This window comes from Melospiza melodia (genome assembly GCF_035770615.1).
Source record: "Melospiza melodia melodia isolate bMelMel2 chromosome 7 unlocalized genomic scaffold, bMelMel2.pri SUPER_7_unloc_3, whole genome shotgun sequence".
NCBI lineage: Eukaryota > Metazoa > Chordata > Aves > Passeriformes > Passerellidae > Melospiza > Melospiza melodia.
In genome coordinates, this window is record NW_026948499.1 from 87,193 (window position 1) to 108,483 (window position 21,291).

A 21,291-nucleotide genomic window follows, 5' to 3' on the forward strand; every position below is an offset into this window, starting at 1 on the left:
TCAAAAATCAGCCCCAAATTATCCCCAAAATCAGCCCAGAGTCACCCCAAAGTCACCTCTAAAACACCCAAAGTCACCCCAAAATCATCCCTAAAACACCCCAAAGTCACCCCAAAATCAGCCCAAATTTATCCCCAAAGTGATCCAAAATCAGCCCAAAGTCACCACAAAATCACCTCTAAAACAACCAAAAGTTACCCCAAAATCAGCCCCAAATTATCCCCAAAATCAGCTCCAAAATCACCCCAAAATTACCCAAAAATAACCCTAAAATCAGCCCAAATTTATCCCCAAAGTGATCCCAAAACCAACCCCAAAATCACCCCTAAAACACCCTAAAGTTACCCCAAAATCAGCCCCAAAATCAACCCAGTCACCCCAAAATCACCCATAAAAACACCTTGAAGTTACCCCGAAATCAGCCCCAAATTATCCCCCAAATAACCCCAAAATTACCCCCAAAATCAGCCCCAAATTATCCCCAAAATCACCCAAAAGTTACCCCAAAATAACCCCAAAACCATCCCTAAAACACCCCAAAGTTACCCCAAAATCAGCCCAAATTTATCCCCAAAATGAGCCCAAAATCAGCCCTGAAGTCACCCCCAAATCACCCTAATGTTACCCCAAAATGGTCCCAAAATCACCCCAAATTATCCTCAAAATCACCCCAAAATAACTCCAAACCCCACAATGTCCCCAAATCCCTCAATGTCCCCAAAGTGTCCCCAAATCCCCCAAATGTCCCCAATTCCCTCAAAGTCCCCAAACCCCCTCAATGTCCCAAAATTCCCAAATGTCCCCAAAGTCCCCAAATCCCCTCAATGTCCCCAAATGTCCCCAATCCCCTAAATCCCCTCAATGTCCCCAAAATGTCCCCAAATCCCCTTAATGTCCCCAATTCCCCAAATGTCCTCAATGTCCCCAAACCCCCTCAATGTCCCCAAAATGTCCCCAAATTCCCAAATCCCCTCAATGTCCCCAATGTCCCCAATCCCCTCAATGTCCCAAATCCCCCCAAAATGTCCCCAAATTCCCAAATGTCCCCAATCCCCTCAATGTCCCCAAATGCCCTCAATGTCCCAAATCCCCCCAAAATGTCCCCAAATCCCCTTAATGTCCCCAAAATGTCTCCAAATTCCCAAATTTCTCCAATTCCCCAAATGTCCTCAATGTCCCCAAATGTCCCCAATCCCCCCAAAATGTCCCCAAATTCCCTCAATGTCCCCAAATGTCCCCAAATCCCTTAAATGCCCCCAAATATCCCCAAAATCCCCAAATCTCCCAAAGTCCCCAAAGTCCCCCAAATCCCCTCAATGTCCCCAAAACCTCCCAAAGTCCCCAAATCCCCCCAAAATGTCCCCAAAGTGTCCCCAAATGTCCCCTGACCTGCCCTCTCCCCGTTGGGGCCCTTCCTGTGCTGGCCCTTGGTGGCCTTGGTGCCCTTGGTGGCTTTGGTCCCCTTGGTGGCCCTGGCGTCACCGTCGGCCTCGTCCTCGCTGGAGCTGTGCTTGGCCTTGGCGCCTGCCCGGAGCCAAAAATGACAAAATTCAACCCAAAAAAAAATCAAAGTTATACCCTAAAAAACAAAATTTGAGCAAAACCAGCAAAATGCACAAAAAACTTGTCACGAAAACCACAAAGTTTACCCCAAATCCATCCCAAAAATACCAAAACCCGTCCCAAAAATACCAAAATACACCTAAAATTCATCCAAAAAATAGCAAAATTCACCCCAAATCCACTCCAAAAGCCACCTGAAATTCATCCCAAAATCCTCCCCAAAAATACCAAAATCCACCCAAAAATACCAAAATCCCCATTTTTGTCCCCCAAACCCCCTTTTTCCATTTTTGCCCAAAATCCCTAATTTTTTTCCCCAAAATCTCAATTTTTCCCCCAAAATCCCAACTTCTCCCAAATTCCCATTTTTTCCTCCAAAATTCCCTATTTTTTCCCATTTTTCCCCAAAATCCCCATTTTTTCCCCAAAATTTCCCCCAAAATCCCAATTTTACCCCCAAAATCCCAATTTTTTCAATTTTTTTCCCAAAATCCCCATTTTTTTCCCCAAAATTCCTCCCAAAATTCCCATTTTTACTCTCCTAAATCCCCCTTTTTCCCCATTTTTGCCCAAAATCCCCATTTGCCCCCCGCCAAACCCCCATTTCCCCCCAACCCCTCCATTTCCCCGTTTTTTCCCAAACACTTCAGTTTCTCCCCCCAAATTTCCTCTAAATTCCTCTTTTTTTTTCCCAAATCCCCATTTTCTTCCTCCAAACCCTCTTTTTTCCATTTTTACCCCCCAAATCCCCATGTTCTCCCCAAAAATTCCCCCTAAATTCCTATTTTTCCTCCAAAAATCCCCAATTTTTTCCCATTCCCCCCAAAAACCCCCATTTCCCCCAACACAATTCCCTTTTCCCCCAAATCCCCATTTTTCCTCCAAAATGCCCATTTTCCCCCAAAATCTCTATTTTCTGGGCAAATGTTTACTTTTGCCCCCAAATTCCCCACCCCCCCCCAACTCTCCATTTTTTCCTCCAAAATCCCCATTTCCCCCCATTTTTCCCTTAAATCCCCATTTTTCTCCCAAATCCCCAACTTTATTTCCCCAAATTTCCTCTCTAAATCTCCTCAAAACCCCAATTTTCCCCAAAACCTCCATTTCTCCCTTTTATTTCCCAAAATCCCCAATATTTTTCTCCTAAATTTCTCCTAAATTTCCCCTAAATTCCCGTTTTTCCCCCAAAGCCTCATTTCCTTCCCAAACCCCTCATTTTCCCCAAAAAAACCCCATTTTTTCTCAAAATCCCCATTTTTTCCCTCCCAAAACCCCCAATTTTTTCCCACCCAAAATCCCCATTTTACCCCCCATTTTTCCCCCAAAAATCCCCATTTTTTTCCCCGAAATCCCAATTTTTTCCCCCAATTTTTCCCCGTTTTTGCCCAAAATTGCCGTTTTTCACCCCGAATCACCGTGTGCGTGGCCGTGTCCCCCGCAGTGCCGCACCGCCAGCTCCACCCCCAGGAAGGTGACGATCCCGGCCAGCACCCACAGCCCCACCGACAACGCCGGCCCTGCGGCAAAACACCCAAAAATCGGCACAAAATGGGGAAAAAATGACAGAAATGGTGAAAAACGGTGAAAAATGGTACTGAAATGGTGAAAAAACAGCACCAAAATGGCCAAAAATGGGACCAGAATGGCTCCAAAAGGGCCCAAAATGGATCCAAAAGGGTCCAAAATGGCGCCAAAAAATGGCTCCAAAATGGCTCCAAAAAATGGTCAAAAATGGCTCCAAATTGATTGACCCAAAATAGCTCAAAATGGCACCAAAATGGCTCCAAAATGGCAAAAAAATGGTCAAAAATGGCCCCAAAATGGCATCAAAATGGGAAAAAATGGCTCAAAATGGCCTCAAAATGGCACCAAAATGGCTCCAAAAGGGCCAAAAATGGCACAAAAAATGGCCCCAAAATGGCCGAAAATGGCACCAAAAATGGCCCCAAAATGGCTCCAAATTGACCGACACAAAACAGCTCAAAATGGCCCTGAACGGGCCCAAAATGGCACCAAAAGGATCCAAAATGGTGAAAAATGGTGAACAAATGACAAAAATTGCACCAAAATGGGAAAAAACGGTGAGAAACGGCACTCAAATGGTGAAAAAACAGTGAAAAATGGCACCAAAATGGCAAAAAATGGGACCAGAATGGCTCCAAAGTCACCAAAAATGGATCAAATTGACTGACCCAAAATAGCTCAAAATGGCACCAAAGTGGCCCAAAATGGCTCCAAAATAGCCAAAAATGGCACAAAAGAGGCTCCAAAAGGGCCCGAAATGGACAAAAATGGCAAAAACTGGATGAAAAATGGCACCAAAAGGGCCCAACATGGCGCCAAAAATGGCACTACACTAAAAAATGGCTCCAAAATGATAAAAAACGGCTCCAAAATGGAGCAAAATTGGCACCAAAATGGCTCAAAATGGCAAAAAAATGGCTCCAAAATGGCAAAAAATGGCTTCAAATTGATTGACCCAAAATAGCTCTAAATGGCACCAAATGGCACCAAAGTTGCCAAAAACTGGCCCCAAAAATGGCTCCAAATTGGCCAAAAATGGCTACAAATTGACCGACACAAAACAGCTCAAAATGGCCCTGAACGGGCCCAAAATGGCACCAAAAGGGTCCAAAATGGCAAAAATTGGTGAAAAAATGGCACCAAAATGGCAAAAAATGGGACCAGAATGGCTCCAAAAGGGCCCAAAATGGATCAAAATTGGTCCAAAATGGCACGAAAAAATGGCACCTAAATGGCTCCAAAAGGGCAGCAAAATGGCAAAAAATGGTCAAAAATGGCCCCAAAATGGCATCAAAATGGAAAAAAGTGGCTCAAAATGGCCTCAAAATGGGACAAAATGGCTCCAAAAGGGCCAAAAATGGCACAAAAAATGGCCCCAAAATGGTCAAAAATGGCTCCAAATTGACCGACACAAAACAGCTCAAAATGGCCCTGAACGGGCCCAAAATGGCACCAAAAGGATCCAAAATGGTGAAAAATGGTGAACAAATGACAAAAATTGCACCAAAATGGGAAAAAACGGTGAGAAATGGCACTCAAATGGTGAAAAAACAGTGAAAAATGGCACCAAAATGGCAAAAAATGGGACCAGAATGGCTCCAAAGTCACCAAAAATGGATCAAATTGACTGACCCAAAATAGCTCAAAATGGCACCAAAGTGGCCCAAAATGGCTCCAAAATAGCCAAAAATGGCACAAAAGAGGCTCCAAAAGGGCCTGAAATGGATAAAAATGGCAAAAACTGGATGAAAAATGGCACCAAAAAAGCCCAACATGGCGCCAAAAATGGCACTAAAAAATGGCTCCAAAATGATAAAAAACGGCTCCAAAATGGAGCAAAATTGGCACCAAAATGGCTCAAAATGGCAAAAAAATGGCTCCAAAATGGCAAAAAATGGCTTCAAATTGATTGACCCAAAAAAGCTCTAAATGGCACCAAATGGCACTAAAGTTGCCAAAAATTGGCTCCAAAAATGGCTCCAAAATGGCCAAAAATGGCTACAAATTGACTGACACAAAATAGCTCAAAATGGCACCAAACCAGCCCAAAATGGCACCAAAAGGGTCCAAAATGGCAAAAATTGGTGAAAAAATGGCACCAAAATGGCAAAAAGTGGGACCAGAATGGCTCCAAAAGGGCCCAAAATGGATCAAAATTGGTCCAAAATGGCGCCAAAAAATGGCACCTAAATGGCTCCAAAAGGGCAGCAAAATGGCAAAAAATGGTCAAAAATGGCCCCAAAATGGCATCAAAATGGGAAAAAATGGCTCAAAATGGCCCCAAATGGGCCCAGAATGGCTCCAAAAGTGCCAAAAATGGCACCAAAAATGGCACCAAAATGGCAAAAAATGGCACCGAAATGGACAAAAATGACTCCAAATTGACTGACACAAAATAGCTCAAAATGGCCCTGAACGGGCCCAAAATGGCACCAAAAGGATCCAAAATGGTGAAAAATGGCACCAAAATGGCAAAAAAATGGATCAAAATTGGTCCAAAATGGCGCCAAAATATGGTTCCAAAATGTCCCAAAATGGGAAAAAATGGCTCCAAAATGGAGCAAAACTGGCACCAAAATGGCTCAAATTGGCCAAAAATGGCTCCAAAAATAGCAACAAAATGGCTCCAAACAGGCCGAAAATGGCAAAAAACGGGAGGAAAATGGCACCAAAATGGGAAAAAATGGCTGCAAATGGGCCCCAAAATGGCACCAGCTGTCCCCAAAATGGAACAAAGTGTCCCAAAATGTCCCCAAAGAGCCCCAAAATGTCCCCGCAGTGCCGCACCGCCAGCTCCACCCCCAGCAAGGTGACAATCCCGGCCAGCACCCACAGCCCCACCGACAGCGCCGGCCCTGGGACAAAACACCCAAAAATTGGCACAAAAGGGGGAAAAAACGGTGAAAAACAGTGAAAAATTGGTGGGAAGTGGCAAAAAAATTGGAAAAAAAAAGGTGAAAAATCGGTGAAAAATGGCACCAAAATGGGCCCAAAGTGGCACCAATTGCTTCTCAAATTGGCACTAAATGGACAAAAAAGGGTCAAAATTGAACCAAAATATCAAAAAATGGACCCAAAATAGCAAAAACTGGTCCTAAAATGGCATCAAAATGGCAAAAAATGGTCAAAAATGGCTCCTAAATGGATAAAAATGGCCCAAAATGGCCCCAAATGGGCCCAGAATGGCTCCAAAATGGACAAAAATGACAACAAATTGACCAACCCAAAACGGCTCCAAAGTGGCCCAAAATGGCACCAAAATGGACAAAAATGGCAAAAAAAAGGTCAGAAATGGCTCCAAAATGGATAAAAATGGCCCAAAATGGCACCAAAGTGTGCCCAACCCCCCCAAAGTGTCCCCAAACCACCCCAAAATGTCCCCAAATGTCCCCAAGTGTCCCCAAGGTCTCACCGTGTCCATGGTGGGAGTGGCCGTGGCCCTCGTGGTGCTCTGTGGGGACAAAAGGGTCCCAAAATTGTCCCCAAATTGTCCCAAAGTGTCACAGTGTCCCCAAACTCCACAAAACCGCCCCAAATCCCCCAAAATTGTCCCAAAATGTCCCCAAGTGTCCCCAAAAATGTCCCAAAATGACCCCAAAGTGTCCCCAACCCCACCCAAAGTGTCCCCAAGGCGTCTCAGTGTCCCCAAAGTGTCACTAGACCCCCTTAAAACCACCCCAAAATGTCCCCAAATACCCCAAAAATGTCCCCAAAATGTCCCAAAATGTCCCCCAACCCCCTCAAACCACCCCCAAAATGTCCCAAAAATGACCCAAAATTGTCCCCAAATGACCACAAAGTGTCCCCAATTGTCCCCAAGGTGTCCCCAGGCTCTCACCGTGTCCATGGTGGGAGTGGCCGTGGCCCTCGTGGTGCTCTGTGGGGACAAAAGGGTCCCAAAAGTGTCCCCAAAGTGTCACAAACCCCTCCAAAGTGTCCCCAAGGTGTCCTGGTGTCCCCAAAGCATCACTAAAGCCCCTTAAAACCACCCCAAAATGTCCCAAAATGACCCAAAAATGTCCCAAAATGACCCCAAAGTGTCCCCAAACGACCCCAAAGTGTCTCCAAAGTGTCCCAGTGTCCCCTAAGTGCCACCAAACCCATTTAAAACCACCCCAAAATGTCCCAAAATGACCCAAAAATGTCCCAAAGTGGCCCCAAAGTGTCACCAAGCCCTCTAAACCCCCCTGAAACCACCCCAAAATGTCCCAAAATTGTCCCAAAATGTCCCAAAAATGTCCCCAAGGTCTCACCGTGTCCATGGTGGGAGTGGCCGTGGCCCTCGTGGTGCTCTGTGGGGACAAAAGGGTCCCAAAATTGTCCCAAAATGACCCCAAAGTGTCCCCAACAACCCCAAAGTGTCCCCAAGGTGTCCCAGTGTCCCCTAAGTGCCACCAAACCCATTTAAAACCACCCCAAAATGTCCCAAAATGACCCAAAATTGTCCCCAAATGACCCCAAAGTGTCCCTAAATTGTCCCCAAGGTGTCCCAACGTCCCCAAGGCCCCTAAACCCCCCCTCAAACCACCCCAAAATGTCCCAAAATGACCCAAAAATGTCCCCAAGTGTCCCAAAATGAACCCAAAGTGTCCCAAAAATGACCCAAAGTGTCCCCAAGGTGTCCCAGTGTCCCCAAGCCACCTAAACCCCCCCTCAAACCACTCAAAAATGTCCCAAAATGACCCCAAGGTGTCCCCAAACCCCTCAAAACACCCCAAAATGTCCCCAAAATGACCAAAAAATGTCCCCAAGGTGTCCCAGTGTCCTCAAGGTGTCACTAAACCCACTTAAACCACCCCAAAATGTCCCAAAGCGACCCAAAAATGTCCCAAAATGTCCCAAAATGACCCAAAAATGTCCCAAAATGTCCCAAAATGAACCCAAAGTGTCCCCAAACCCCCTCAAAACACCCCAAAAGGACCCAAAACCGTCCCCAACTGTCCCAAAATTGTCCCAAAAGTGTCCCCAAGGTGTCCCCATGGTCTCACCGTGTCCATGGTGGGAGTGGCCGTGGCCCTCGTGGTGCTCTGTGGGGACAAAAGGGTCCCAAAATTGTCCCCAAAGTGTCCCAGTGTCCCCAAAGTGTCACTAAAGCCCCTTAAAACCACCCCAAAATGTCCCAAAATGACCCCAAAGTGTCCCCACACCACCCCAAAATGACCCCAAAGTGTCCCCAAACGCCCTCAAACCACCCCCAAATGTCCCAAAATGTCCCCAAAGTGTCCCCAAGTGTCCCCAAGGTGTCCCCAGGCTCTCACCGTGTCCATGGTGGGAGTGGCCGTGGCCCTCGTGGTGCTCATGGGGGGCTGTGGGGACAAAAAAGGGTCCCAAAAGTGTCCCCAAAGTGTCACAAAGTGGTCCCAAAATGTCCCCAAACCTCCCCAGAATCCCCCCAAAACCTCCACATTGTCCCAAAATTGTCCCCAAAATTGTCCCCAAACCCCCAAATCACCTCAAAACCACCCCAAAAAGTCCCCTTAAAACCAAAACACCTCAGAACTGCCCCAAAACCACCTCAAATCACCCCAAAACTTCTCCAAACTGTCCCAAAATCTCCCCAAATCACCCCAAAATCACCCAGACCCAAAATGTCCCCAAAGTGTCCCCAACTGTCCCCAAAGTGTCCCCAAAATTGTCCCCAAACCCCCTACAAGTCCCCTTAAAACCAAAACCCCAAAACACCTCAGAACTGCCCCAAAACCACCTCAAAATCCCCCCAAACCACCTCAAAACTTCTCCAAACTGTCCCAAAATTGTCCCAAATCACCCCAAAACTGTCCCCAAACAGACCCAAAGTGTCCCCAAGGTGTCCCCAAGGTGTCCCCAACTGTCCCCAAGGTGTCCCAGTGTCCCCAAAGTGCCCCAAAACTGCACCAAAACCACCCCAAACCCTCATAAAACCACCTCAAAACCACCCCAAACTGTCCCAAAACCGCCTCAAATCCCCCAAAACCACCCCAAAAATGGCCCCAAGTGCCCCCAGAGTGTCCCCAAACTGTCCCCAAGGTGTCCCCAACTGTCCCCAAGGTGTCCCAGTGTCCCAAAACTGCACCAAAACCATCCCAAAACTCCTCTAGAACCACCTCAAAACCACCCCAAAACGCACCCCAAACTTGCCCCAAACTGTCCCAAAAGTATCCCAAACCACCCCAAAATCACCCCAAAACTGTCCCCAAACAGACCCAAAGTGTCCCCAAAGTGTCCCCAACCGTCCCCAAGGTGTCCCAGTGTCCCCAAAATGTCCCCAACCCCCTTAAAAATCACCACAACACCACCCCAAACCTGCCCTGATCTTCCCCCGAAATGCCCCAAAACCGCCTCAAATCACCCCAAAACTGTCCCTAAATTGTCCCAAATCACCCCAAAAGTGTCCCAAATTGTCTCAAAATTGTCCCCTCAGTGTCCCCAAGGTGTCCCAGTGTCCCCAAAGCGTCCCTGAAGTGTCCCCAAGCCCCCTAAAACTGCCCTAAAACCACCCCAAAACTGCCCCGATCTTCCCCCGAGATGCCCCAAACTCCCCCAAAACCACCCCAAAACTTCTCCAAACTGTCCCAAAATTGTCCCAAATCACCCCAAAATTGCTCCCAAGTGTCCCCAAAGTGTCCCCAACTGTCCCCAAGGTGTCCCAGTGTCCCCAAAGTGCCCCAAAACTGCACCAAAACCATCCCAAATCCTCTTAAAACCATCCCAAAACTTCCCCAAAACCACCCCAAAACGAACTCAAATCCCCCCAAAACCACCCCAAACTGTCCCAAAACCACCTCAAATCACCCCAAACCCACCCCAAAAATGTCCCCAAGTGCCCCCAGAGTGTCCCCAAACTGTCCCCAAGGTGTCCCCAACTGTGCCCAAGGTGTCCCAGTGTCCCCAAAATGTCCCCAACCCCCTTAAAAATCACCTCAACGCCACCCCAAAATTGCCCTGATCTTCCCCCGAAATGCCCCAAAACCGCCTCAAATCACCCCAAAACCACCCCAAAACTTCTCCAAACTTCCCCAAAATTGTCCCAAATCCCCCCAAAAGTGTCCCCAAGGTGTCCCCAAGGTGTCCCCTGGTTGTCACCCACCCAGGGCGTGCGGGATGAGGTGCAGGAAGGCGTCCCCCAGCAGCCCCTAAAACCACCCCAAACCCTCCTAAAACACCCCCAAAACCACCCCAAACCCTCCAAAACACCCCCAAAACCACCCCAAAACTGTCCTAAAACAGTCCCAAAACCACTCCAAACCACCCCAAAATTGTCCCCAAGTGTCCCCAGGATGTCCCCAACTGTCCCCAAGGTGTCCCAGTGTCCACAAAGTGCCCCAAAACTGCACCAAAACCATCCCCACAACCCCTCTAAAACCTCCCTGAAACTTCCCCCAAACTGTGACAAAACCACCCCAAATCCCCCCAAAACCACCCCAAACTGTCCCAAAATTGTCCCCAAAAGTGTCCCCCAAGGTGTCCCAGTGTCCCCCAACCGTCCCCAAGGTGTCCCAGTGTCCCCAAAATGTCCCCAACCCCCTTAAAAGTCACCCCAAAACCACCTCAAACCTGCCCCGATCTTCCCCCAAAATGCCCCAAACTCCCCCAAAACCACCCCAAAACCACCTCAAATCACCCCAAAACTTCTCCAAAGTGTCCCCAAGATGTCCCCAAGGTGTCCCCTCGGTGTCACCCACCCAGGGCGTGCGGGATGAGGTGCAGGAAGGCGTCCCCCAGCAGCCCCCCCGCAGCGAAGCTCAGCAGCAGCCGCAGGAGCCCCCGAATGTCCCCAAACCCCCCAAAACCTCCTCAAATCACCCCCAAAACCGCCTCAAATCACCCCAAAACCACCCCAAACCACCCTAAAATTGTCCCCAAGTGTCCCCAAAGTGTCCCCAAGGTGTCCCAGTGTCCCCAAACCCCCCTAAAACCACCCCACAACCCCTCAAATCCACCCCAAACCTGCCCCGATCTTCCCCCGAAATGCCCCAAACTCCCCCAAACTGTCCCAAAATTGTCCCAAATCCCCCCAAAACCACCCCAAACTGTCCCAAAATTGTCCCCAAAATGTCCCCAACTGTCCCCAAGGTGTCCCAGTGTCCCCAAAATGTCCCCAACCCCCTTAAAAATCACCTCAACACCACCCCGAACCTGCCCTGATCTTCCCCCGAAATGACCCAAAACCGCCTCAAATCACCCAAATCCCCCAAAAGTGTCCCCAAGGTGTCCCCAAGGTGTCCCCAAGGTGTCCCCTCGGTGTCACCCACCCAGGGCGTGCGGGATGAGGTGCAGGAAGGCGTCCCCCAGCAGCCCCCCCGCAGCGAAGCTCAGCAGCAGCCGCAGGAGCCCCCAAATGTCCCCAAACCCCCCAAAACCTCCTCAAATCACCCCCAAAACCGCCTCAAATCACCCCAAAACTGTCCCCAAACAGACCCAAAGTGTCCCCAAAGTGTCCCCAACTGTCCCCAAGGTGTCCCAGTGTCCCCAAAATGTCCCCAACCCCCTTAAAAATCACCTCAAAACCACTCCAAAACTGCCCCGATCTTCCCCCGAAATGCCCCAAAACCGCCTCAAATCACCCCAAAACCACCCCAAAACTTCTCCAAACTTCCCCAAAATTGTACCAAATCCCCCAAAATTGTCCCCAAGGTGTCCCAGTGTACCCCAACTGTCCCCAAGGTGTCCCAGTGTCCCCAAAGTGTCCTCAAGACCCCTAAAACCGCCCTAAACCCGCCCTAAATCCACCCCAAAACCGCCCCGATCTTCCCCCGAGATGCCCCAAACTGCCCCAAAGCCACCCCAAAACCACCTCAAATCACCCCAAAACTTCTCTAAAGTGTCCCCAAAGTGTCCCCAAGGTGTCCCCTCGGTGTCACCCACCCAGGGCGTGCGGGATGAGGTGCAGGAAGGCGTCCCCAGCAGCCCCTAAAACCCCCATAAAACCACCCCAAATCCCCCCAAAACCACCCTAAATCACCCCAAAACTGTCCCCAAGGTGTCCCAAAAGTGTCCCCAACTGTCCCCAAGGTGTCCCAGTGTCCCCAAAGTGCCCCAAAACTGCACCAAAACCACCCCAAACCCTCTTAAAACCATCCCAAAACCACCCCAAAAACCACCCCAAACCCGCCTCAAATCACCCCAAAACCACCCCAAAAATGTCACTAAATGTCCCCAGAGTGTCCCCAAGGTGTCCCCAACTGTCCCCAAGGTGTCCCCAAGGTGTCCCCAAGCCCCCTAAGATCACCTCAAACCCCTCAAAATCCACCCCAAAACTGCCCCGATCTTCCCCCAAAATGCCCCAAACTCCCCCAAAACTGTCCCAAATCACCCCAAAACCACCCCAAACCACCCTAAAATTGTCCCCAAGTGTCCCCAAAGTGTCCCCAAGGTGTCCCAGTGTCCCCAAAGTGTCCCCAAATCCCCCTAAAACCGCCCTAAAACCACCCCAGAACCCCTCAAATCCACCCCAAACCTGCCCCGATCTTGCCCCGAAATGCCCCAAAACCACCTCAAATCACCCCAAAACCGCCCCAAAACTTCTCCAAAGTGTCCCCAAGGTGTCCCCAAGGTGTCCCCAAGGTGTCCCCTTGGTGTCACCCACCCAGGGCGTGCGGGATGAGGTGCAGGAAGGCGTCCCCCAGCAGCCCCCCTGCAGCGAAGCTCAGCAGCAGCCGCAGGAGCCCCCAAATGTCTCCAAACCCCCCAAAACCTCCTCAAATGCCCCAAAACCGCCCAAAATCACCCAAAACTGTCCCCAAACAGACCCAAACTGTCCCCAAGGTGTCCCCAACTGTCCCAAGGTGTCCCAGTGTCCACAAAGTGCCCCAAAACTGCACCAAAACCATCCCCACAACCCCTCTAAAACCTCCCTAAAACTTCCCCCAAACTGTGACAAAACCACCCCAAATCCCCCCAAAACCACCCCAAACTGTCCCAAAATTGTCCCCAAGTGTCCTCAAGGTGTCCCAGTGTCCCCCAACCGTCCCCAAGGTGTCCCAGTGTCCCCAAAATGTCCCCAACCCCCTTAAAAATCACCTTAAAATCACCCCAAACCTGCCCCGATCTTCCCCAAAATGCCCCAAACTGCCCCAAAGCCACCCCAAAACCGCCTCAAATCCCCCCAAAACTGCCCCAAGGTGTCCCCAAGGTGTCCCCTGGTTGTCACCCACCCAGGGCGTGCGGGATGAGGTGCAGGAAGGCGTCCCCCAGCAGCCCCCCCGCAGCGAAGCTCAGCAGCAGCCGCAGGAGCCCCCGGCGCCGCGGGGAGCCCGAATCGGCCGGGACGAAAAACAGCACCAGGTGTGGGGCCAGGGACACCCCCAGGGCGGCCCCCAGCGTCTGGGGAGGAAAAACAGAATTTCGGGGTGAAAAATGGAGATTTTGGAAAATTCGGGTGGAAAATGAGGAGTCTGGGGCAAAAAACGGGGAGTTTGGGGGTGAAAAAATGAGGATTTTGTGGGAAAAAATGAGGATTTTAGGGGAAAAAATGGGGGTTTGGGGAGGAAACAATCGGGGTTTAAGGGGTTAAAATGGAATTCAAAGGGTTAAAATGGGGCTTAAAGGGTTAAAATGGGTGTTTGGGGGTCAGAAAAAATCTGGGGGGAAAAAAATGAAAATTTTGGAGGGAAAAATGGGGGTTTGGGGGAGTTAGAATGAGGTTTAAGGGGTTAAAAAATTTGGAAGAAAAAAAGAGAATTAAGAGGAAAAAATTGGGGTTTGGGGGTTAAAAAAATGAGGATTTTAGGAGTTAAAATGGGGTTTAAGGGGTTAAAATGGGGCTTAAGGGGTTAAAATGGAGATTTGAGGGGATTTAAAGAGATTTTGGGGGTCCCAGAGGGGGTTTGGGGGAAACTTAAAGGGTTAAAATTGGGATTTAAAGGGTTAAAATGGGGGTTTGGGGGTTCCAGAGGGGATTTTGGGGGGATTTAAAGAGTTAAAATGGTATTTTAGGGTGTTAAAATGGGGTCTAAAGGGTTAAAATGGAGATTTTTTGGGGGGAGCCCGAATCGGCCGGGAGCAGGAGCAGCACCAGGTGTGGGGCCAGGGACACCCCCAGGGCGGCCCCCAGCGTCTGGGGAGGAAAAACAGAATTTTGGGGAAAAAAAATGAAATTTGGGGTGAAAAAATGAAGGTTTTAGAGGAAGAAATGAGGATTTTGGAGGGAAAATTTGAGAATTTTGGAGGGAAGTACGGAGATTTGGAAGGCGAAATTGGGGATTTGGGGGGGCTTAAAATGGGGCTTAAAGGGTTAAAATGGGGTTTTGGGGGTCCCAGGAGGGATTTGGGGGGATTTGAAGGTTTAAAATGGGGTTTAAAGGGTTAAAATGGAGATTTGGAGGGATTTAAAGAGATTTTGGGGGTCCCAGAGGAGATTTGGGGGGAACTTAAGGGGTTAAAATGGGATTTAAAGGCTTAAAATGGGATTTAAAGGGTTAAAATGGCGATTTGGGGGTCCCAGGTGGAATCTGGGCTATTTTTAGACTTTTTTTGGAGCTTTTTTTTTTTTTTTTTGAGGATGATTTTAAGTTTTTTTTGGGAGATTTTTGGGGGTTATTTTTGGGGTGTCTCACCTGCAGCCACACCTGGGCGGTGTCCGGGCGGGATTTGGGGGGTCCATAGAGGTGGGGATTGGGGTGGGGGTGCCCCGAGGCTGGGGGGGGGCTCCTGGTGCCCCTCCCCCAGCCCCAGCAGCACCAGGGTGAGGATGAGGAGGGGGAGCCCCATGGGGAGGGGCAGAACCCGGGGAGGAGGAAGGTCCTGGAAAGGAAAAAAGATTTAAAAAAAAGATTTAAAGGTTTGGTTAAATCTCTTCCACACAAAAATTGTCCCCCCCCCCCTCAAAAAAATCCCAAAATGTTCTCAAGAAAACCAAAAATCGCTCTCAGGACCCCCAAAAGCCCTCAGGATTCCTCAAATCCCCTCAGGATACCCCAAATATCCCCTCAGAATCACCCAAATCCCTCAGAATGCCCAAAACTCCTTAGTTCGCCCCAAAATCCCCTCAGGATTCCCCAAATTCCCTCAGGATGCCCCAAAACTCCTCAGTTCACCCCAAATCCCCTGAAATTCCCTCTCAGGACACCCCAAATCCCCTCAGGATACCCGAAATTCCCTCAGGATACCCCAAATCCCCTCAGGACAGCTCAAATCCCTTCAGGATCCCCAAAAACTCCTCAAGATCACCCCAAAATCCTCTCAGGATTCCTCAAAATTCCCTCAGAATCCCCAAATCCCTTCAGGACACACCAAATCCTCTCAGAATTCCTCAAAACTCACCAAAATCACCCCAAAATTCCCTCAGGATCCAAAAATTCCCTCAGGACACCCAAATCCCCTCAGAATCACCCAAAATCCCCTCAGGACACCCCAAATACCCCTCAAATTCCTTTCAGGATCCCCCAAATCCCCTCAGGACACCTCAAATCCCTTCAGGATCCAAGATCACCCCAAATCCCCTCAAGATCCCTAAATCCCCCTGAAATTCCCTCTCAGGACACCCCAAATCCCCTCAGGATACCCCAAATCCTCTCAGGATACCCCAAATCCCCTCAGAATCACCCCAAATCCCCTCAGTATATTCCAGATCCCCTCAGAATACTCCAGATCCTTTCAGGAACACCAAAATCACCCCAAGACCCACAAAATCCCCTCAAGACACCCAAAATCCCCTCAGTGTCCCCTCAGGATCCCCAAATCCCTTCAGGATCTCCAAATCCTATCAGAGGTCCTTCAAGAGCCCCGATTTCCCCCCAAATCACCTCAGGATCCCCAAAATTCCCCCCAAATCCCCTCAGAATTCTCCAAATCCTCTCAGAACACCCCAAATCCCATCAGAATCCTCCAAAATTCCTCAGAATCCCCCAAAACCCCACAGGATACCCCAAATCCCCTCAGGACACCCCAAATCCCCACAGGATCCCTAAAATTGCCTCAGATTGTCCCAAAACTCCTCAGAATCTCAAGAAATCTCCTCAGGAACCCCGAAATCACCCTAAGACCCTCAAGATTCCCTCAAGACACCCCAAATCCCCTCAGTGTCCCCTCAGGATCCCCAAATCCGTTCAGGATCCCCAAATCCTCTCAGAGACCCCTCAGGACCCCTAAACCCGCCCCGAAATCGCCTCAGGATCCCCAAATCCCCTCAGGACACCCCAAATCCCCTCAGGAACCCCTAAACCGGCCCCTAAATCCCTTCAGAATCCCCAGATGCTCTCAGGATCCCCAAATCCCCTCAGAGCCCCCTCAGGATCCCCAAACCCCCCTCAGGATTCCCCTAAATCTCCACCCCGCCCCCCCCAATACCCATCCCAAATCCTTTCTCTGACCCTTCCCAGCCTCCAGCTCCTCCAGAACACCCCAAAATCCCCTCAAAATCCCCGAAATTCCCCAAAATCTCTGGGGCGACATTCCGGTACCTCCAAAAGCCCGGGAACGTGGCACAGCGAAATCTCGCGAGATTTCCCGCGGGAAGCGGGGCGCGGCTAAAGGGCAAAATCCGCCCGTAGTAAAGATGGCGGTGCGGCTTCAAGGCGATATATCGCGAGATTTCGCTCAGCGAATTAGGCGTACTCTAAAGGAAAATCCTGCCCAGAATAAAGATGGCGGCGCCGCTACGGACGAAATCTCACGAGATTTGCAAAAAAGGCGGGAAAATGGCGTGAAGGAGGCGTATTCAAGATGGCGGCGGCGTCTGAGGGGAGCCGTGGAGCCTTCTCCGGCGTCAGAAACGCAAGTCACTTTTTAAAAAAATATATAATTTAATCGTAATAAAATAACATAAAATTATCCACATGCATCAAAATGCCCCATCTGTGTTGTCAAAAATGTCCCCTGAGTGAGGTCAATTCCCATAAGGATTTGGGACATTAGTCTCAAATACTGCATGGGGAGGGGAGAGGTGACAGCAGTGATGTCCCCGATTATGTCAGTGCCATTATGACGTCATGGCAGTGACATCATCATCCTGCAACAGATTTGGGATGTCCTCAATGACTCTTTGGCACCGCTTGGCCACCTCACGGGCACTGGGCCTGGCACGGCCACCCCTGCTATAGTAGTCGAGGAAGTCGTCAATTATCCCCACCAGGTGATCCTTGGCCAGGCGGGCGTTGGTCTCCCACAGCCGCTCGGCCTCGGCCACCTTGGCCACCAAGTCCTCAGGGACATTGGGGAACTTCTTCTTTCTCCCCTTCAGGGCAATCTTGGTGTCCCCGAGCAGGCGCTGCAGCTCCCGGGGGAACGCGGCGGCTTCGTCACACGCGGCCACCAAGCACTGCAATGGCCCCACGGCCACCTCCACCCGCTGTCTCACCATGGTGGCCGTTGTTTCCTCGCTGGCAGCCACCCTGGCCTTTCTCCTCACTGGGGATTCAGTCCTGGCCACCACCTCAGTCCCCTCCTCCCCACCCCGGGCCTGACCCAGCTCCACCCTGTGTCCTAGATATGTCTTATAACGGGGAGCCTCGTCCTGCTGCTCCCTGAGCTCGGCGATGAGTGCCTTAGCGGCCACCTTGATCAAGGTGTCACGGAGCTTGGTGGCCTTCCTGACCAGCTCCGCCCATCTGTCCACAAGAAAATTCACCGACCGCTGCCACTCGCTGGCCGCCCTTGCCACGTCATCTCTGCTGATCCCTGGGGTGCTCTCGTAGGCAGCCAGAGCCCGGCTCAGGGAGGTGACACCGCCATCATCATCATCAAGGGTGACAATGTGGCGCCTCCAGGTGTCGTCAATGCGGCGCAGGGCGACCCGCAGCTCCTTGGTGAATTCCTTCAGGCCCCTTTGCAGGCGCTTTGAGGACTTGAGCAGCATCTCCTCCTCTTCCTGCGTGGGCAGGGTCTCCAGCAGCTCACCCAGGATGGCCACCACGGTGACCTGTGACTGCAGCATGGCCGGGGACATCTGTGGAGGGGACAGGGGAGGTGTCAGGGACCTGGTCGCACTTGTGGATTCCTGGGGTGGCCCTAAGTGCTCTCGAGGGGTGCCATTGGTCCCCTCCATCCCTTTGTCAGCCTCTTGTCCCCACTGCCACCCCTGCCAGCCCCCCTGTCCCCACTTCCCCCGCATCCCCTCCCCATCCAGCATCCTCTCTGGCCCAGCCCCCCACCCCCACCACAGTCGCACCTCTTGGGGCTCCGTGCTCACTGGGGACACCTTGGGGACGCTCTGGGGATGCTCTGGAGTTCGAAGGAGCCTTGAGATGTCCTCGATGGCTCTTTGGCACCGCTCGGCCACCTCAAGGGCATTGGTGCCGGCAGAACCACCATGAAAATAGAACTTGGTGATGTCGTGAAGTGCCCACAGCAGGTGATCCTTGGCCAGGCGGGTGTTGGCCTCCCACAACCGCTCGGCCTCGTCCACCTTGGCCACCAAGTCCTCGGGGACATCGGGGAATTTCTTCTTTCTCCCCTTCAGGGTGGCCTTGGGATGCCTGAACACGTGCCACGGACTCGAGCGGAAGGTGACGGCTTCGTCACGCGTGGCCTCTGAGTCCTCCAGGACATCAGGGGATTTCTTCTTTGTCCCCTCCAGGGTGGTCTCGGTGTCCCTGAGCAGGCGCTGCAGCTCCCGGAGGAACGCGGTCGCTTCGTCACACGCGGCCACCAAGCGCTCCAGCAGCCCCAGGGCCGCCTCCAGACGCTCTCTCTCCGTGGTGGCCCTTGTTGCCTGGATGGCAGCCACCCTGGCCTCTCTTCTCACCGGGGATTCAGGCCTGGCTTCCACCTCGGCCCCCTCCTCCCCACCCAGGGCCTGAGCCAGCTCCCCCATGCGTTCCAGAGCTGTCCCATCACGGGCAGCCTGGTCCTGCATCTCCCTGGCCTGGGTGGCGGCCGCCTCAGTGACCGCCACCCTGCAGGTGTCACGGAGCTCGGTGGCCTTCCTGACCAGCTTGGCCCAGCTGTTCTTGAGCGCAGCCACCAACCGCTGCCACTCGCTGGCCGCCATTGCCACACGGTCCTGGGTGCTCTGTGGGGTGCTCTTATACGCAGCCAGGGCCTGGCTCAGGGAGGTGACACCGCCATCATCATCATCGGTGACAATGTGGCGCCTCCAGGTGTTCTCAGTGCGCTGCAGGGTGACCCAGAGCTCCTGGGTGAATTCCTCCAGGCCCCTGTGCAGGCGCTTTGAGGACTCATGCAGTGTCTCCTCCTCGTCCCGTGTGGGCAGGGTGTCCAGCAGCTCGCCCAGGGTGGCCACCACGGTGACCTGTGCCTGCAGCATGGCCGGGGACAGCTGGGGAGGGGACAGCAAAGGTGTCAGGGACCTGGTGGCACTTGTGGTGTCCTGAGATGGCCCCTGCCCCCGAGGGTTCCCCTTTGTGCCCCTCCCTGGAGGGCTCTGCTGCTCATCTGTCCCTCCTTTGTTCCTGCTGCCACCCCTGCCACTTCCCTCGTAGCCTCTGCCACCCCCTGTCCCCTCTGCTGTACCCTCTGCCACCCCCTGTCCCCTCTGCTGTCCCCTCTGCTCTCGAGGGTCCAGGTCAAGGTGATCCCGAGATTGTTAACAGGGTCTTGTCCACCCCGAGCCCTTGAAGAATGAGTCAGAGCTCTTCATTTCTCGGTCTGAAGGTTGTTTATTGCACCTTATCCATAAAAAGTATTCTCCTCCCTGCCAAAGTCCATCCAGCAGGAATTCCAGGCACACTACCTGGCCCCGGGATGGTGTTAGCTCTTTATACTAAAAACTTTGCAGACAATGTTTAAAGTTTCTTTCCAAAACCTATCACCTGTGTTAGACAGTGAGCTCCTACTCTAAACCAATCTAAAAGTGCCCACATCGCAGCAGAAGATGGAGGCAGAGAAGAAAAAGGAGAAAGGCTGGACATGCCCAAATCCCTCCACCTTGTCCCCGAAACCCCCACTCTAGAAACCCCAAAAATCTATTTTTTCACCCTGTGATAATTTCACTATTATGCTACTTAAACTGCTGTGGCTTGCTGGTCTTCGTACAAGGCTGGTGATTTTCTCCACGGGTCATAATCAACCCCACAGGTGTTCTGGGCTCTGTGCCAGGGTTTCTGAGCCCCCTGGCTGGGGTCCTGGCCGTTCTGGACAGCCAGAGAGATGTCCTGAGTTGTGATACTCTGCTACCTCCCTGTTGTCCCCTCTGCCAGCCTCTCAATAGCCGCTGCCACTCCCTGGTCCCCTCTGCCACCCTCCTGTCCCCTCTGCTGTCCCCTCTGCCACCCCCTGCCAGTCCCCGGGTCCCCTCCCCGACCATCTCCCCCCATTTTCCCCTCTCCCTCCCCTCCAATCGCACCTCTTTGGTCTCCATGGTCACTGGTGACACCTTGGGGACGCTCTGGTGGTGAAGCAGCCTCGGGACCAGCGCCGGCCCCGGCCCAGCACCGGCGCCGGGAACGGCGCCAAGAAAAGGCGGAGCCGCCTCAGAAGGGGCGGGAAAGGAGCGGGGTGTCCGCCCTTTCCAGTACCGCCCTTACCCATGGAAGCTCCAGGATTTGAGCGCTTTGGCTCAATCCCAGGGGATTTAGGATCCATCCCCAGGCGATTTAGCCTCCGTCCCGCCATTTCCTGACGGATTCCACCGGTCCCAGTCCAGAACCGGCCCCGGGGACGGCGCCAAGAAGATGGCGGAGGCGCCTCAGGAAGGGCCGGAAAGTGGCTGGGCGCCCGCCCTTTCCAGTACCGCCCTTACCCATGGAAGCTCCAGGATTTGGGCACTTTGGCTCAATCCCAGGGGATTTAGGATCCATCCCCAGTGGGTTTAGGCTCAGTCCTGCCATTTTCTGGCGGATTCCACCGGTCCCGGTCCAGAACCGGCCCCGGGGACGGCGCCAAGAAGATGGCGGGGGCGCCTCAGGAAGGGCCGGAGAGTGGCTGGGCGCCCGCCCTTTCCAGTACTGCCCTTACCCATGGAAGCTCCAGGATCTGGGCGCTTTGGCTCAATCCCAGGGGATTTAGGATCCATCCCCAGTGGGTTTAGGCTCAGTCCTGCCATTTTCTGGCGGATTCCGCTGGTCCTGGCGCAGAACCGGTCCCAGTGGTAGCGGCAAGAAAATGGCGGAGGCGCCTCAGGAAGGGCCGGAAAGGGGCTGGGCGCTCGCCCTTTCCCGTACCGCCCTTATCCGTGGAAACTCCAGGATTTGGGCGCTTTGGCTCAATCCCAGAGGATTTAGGATCCATCCCCAAGGAATATAGGCTCAGTCCCGCCATTTCCAGGCGGATTCCGCCTGTCCCGGCTGGATTTAGGCGGGAACGCGGAGCGCTCTGAGGAGCGGGCGG

The 21,291-nt window shown here is 52.0% G+C and overlaps 2 protein-coding genes and 1 long non-coding RNA gene across 4 annotated transcripts; all 3 read right to left on the reverse strand.

Moving 5' to 3' along the window:
- Nucleotides 1–4,498: 4,498 nt before the first annotated feature.
- LOC134432927 (protein catecholamines up-like) lies at nt 4,499–11,989 on the reverse strand. The gene is made up of 8 exons (XM_063181795.1): nt 11,932–11,989; nt 10,749–10,856; nt 8,346–8,393; nt 8,076–8,114; nt 7,341–7,379; nt 6,926–6,964; nt 6,500–6,538; nt 4,499–5,942 (listed from the first exon to the last, which is right to left on the reverse strand). The coding sequence occupies exons 1-8, from the start codon at nt 11,987–11,989 to the stop codon at nt 5,572–5,574; spliced, it is 741 nt and encodes a 246-aa protein (XP_063037865.1). The 3' UTR covers nt 4,499–5,571.
- A 1,237-nt stretch (nt 11,990–13,226) lies between these two features.
- On the reverse strand, nt 13,227–16,584 carry LOC134432940 (uncharacterized). Of its 2 annotated transcripts, none has more exons than XR_010031433.1 (3): nt 16,467–16,584; nt 14,622–14,808; nt 13,227–13,389 (listed from the first exon to the last, which is right to left on the reverse strand). It is a non-coding gene; the product is annotated as an uncharacterized LOC134432940 (long non-coding RNA). The 2 variants fall into 2 exon arrangements; XR_010031434.1 differs by lacking the exon at nt 13,227–13,389 and adding an exon at nt 14,049–14,122.
- Nucleotides 16,585–16,832: 248 nt separating this feature from the next.
- LOC134432928 (uncharacterized) lies at nt 16,833–21,268 on the reverse strand. Its single transcript, XM_063181796.1, has 3 exons — nt 20,309–21,268; nt 18,173–19,282; nt 16,833–17,950 (listed from the first exon to the last, which is right to left on the reverse strand). The coding sequence occupies exons 1-3, from the start codon at nt 20,321–20,323 to the stop codon at nt 16,985–16,987; spliced, it is 2,091 nt and encodes a 696-aa protein (XP_063037866.1). The 5' UTR covers nt 20,324–21,268; the 3' UTR covers nt 16,833–16,984.
- Between the last annotated feature and the right edge of the window lie 23 nt (nt 21,269–21,291).

Excerpts from the sequence above, each read along its gene's own strand:
- LOC134432927 (XM_063181795.1), bottom strand. The coding sequence starts at position 11,989 with ATGGGGGTTTTAGGGGCTGCTGGGGACGCCTTCCTGCACCTCATCCCG. Across the intron at positions 7,380-8,075 it reads CCACTCCCACCATGGACACG|AGCACCACGAGGGCCACGGC; the intron begins GTGAGACCATGG and ends TTGTCCCCACAG. Across the intron at positions 6,965-7,340 it reads CCACTCCCACCATGGACACG|AGCACCACGAGGGCCACGGC; the intron begins GTGAGACCTTGG and ends TTGTCCCCACAG.
- LOC134432928 (XM_063181796.1), bottom strand. Across the intron at positions 17,951-18,172 it reads TGAGCACGGAGCCCCAAGAG|ATGTCCCCGGCCATGCTGCA; the intron begins GTGCGACTGTGG and ends TCCCCTCCACAG.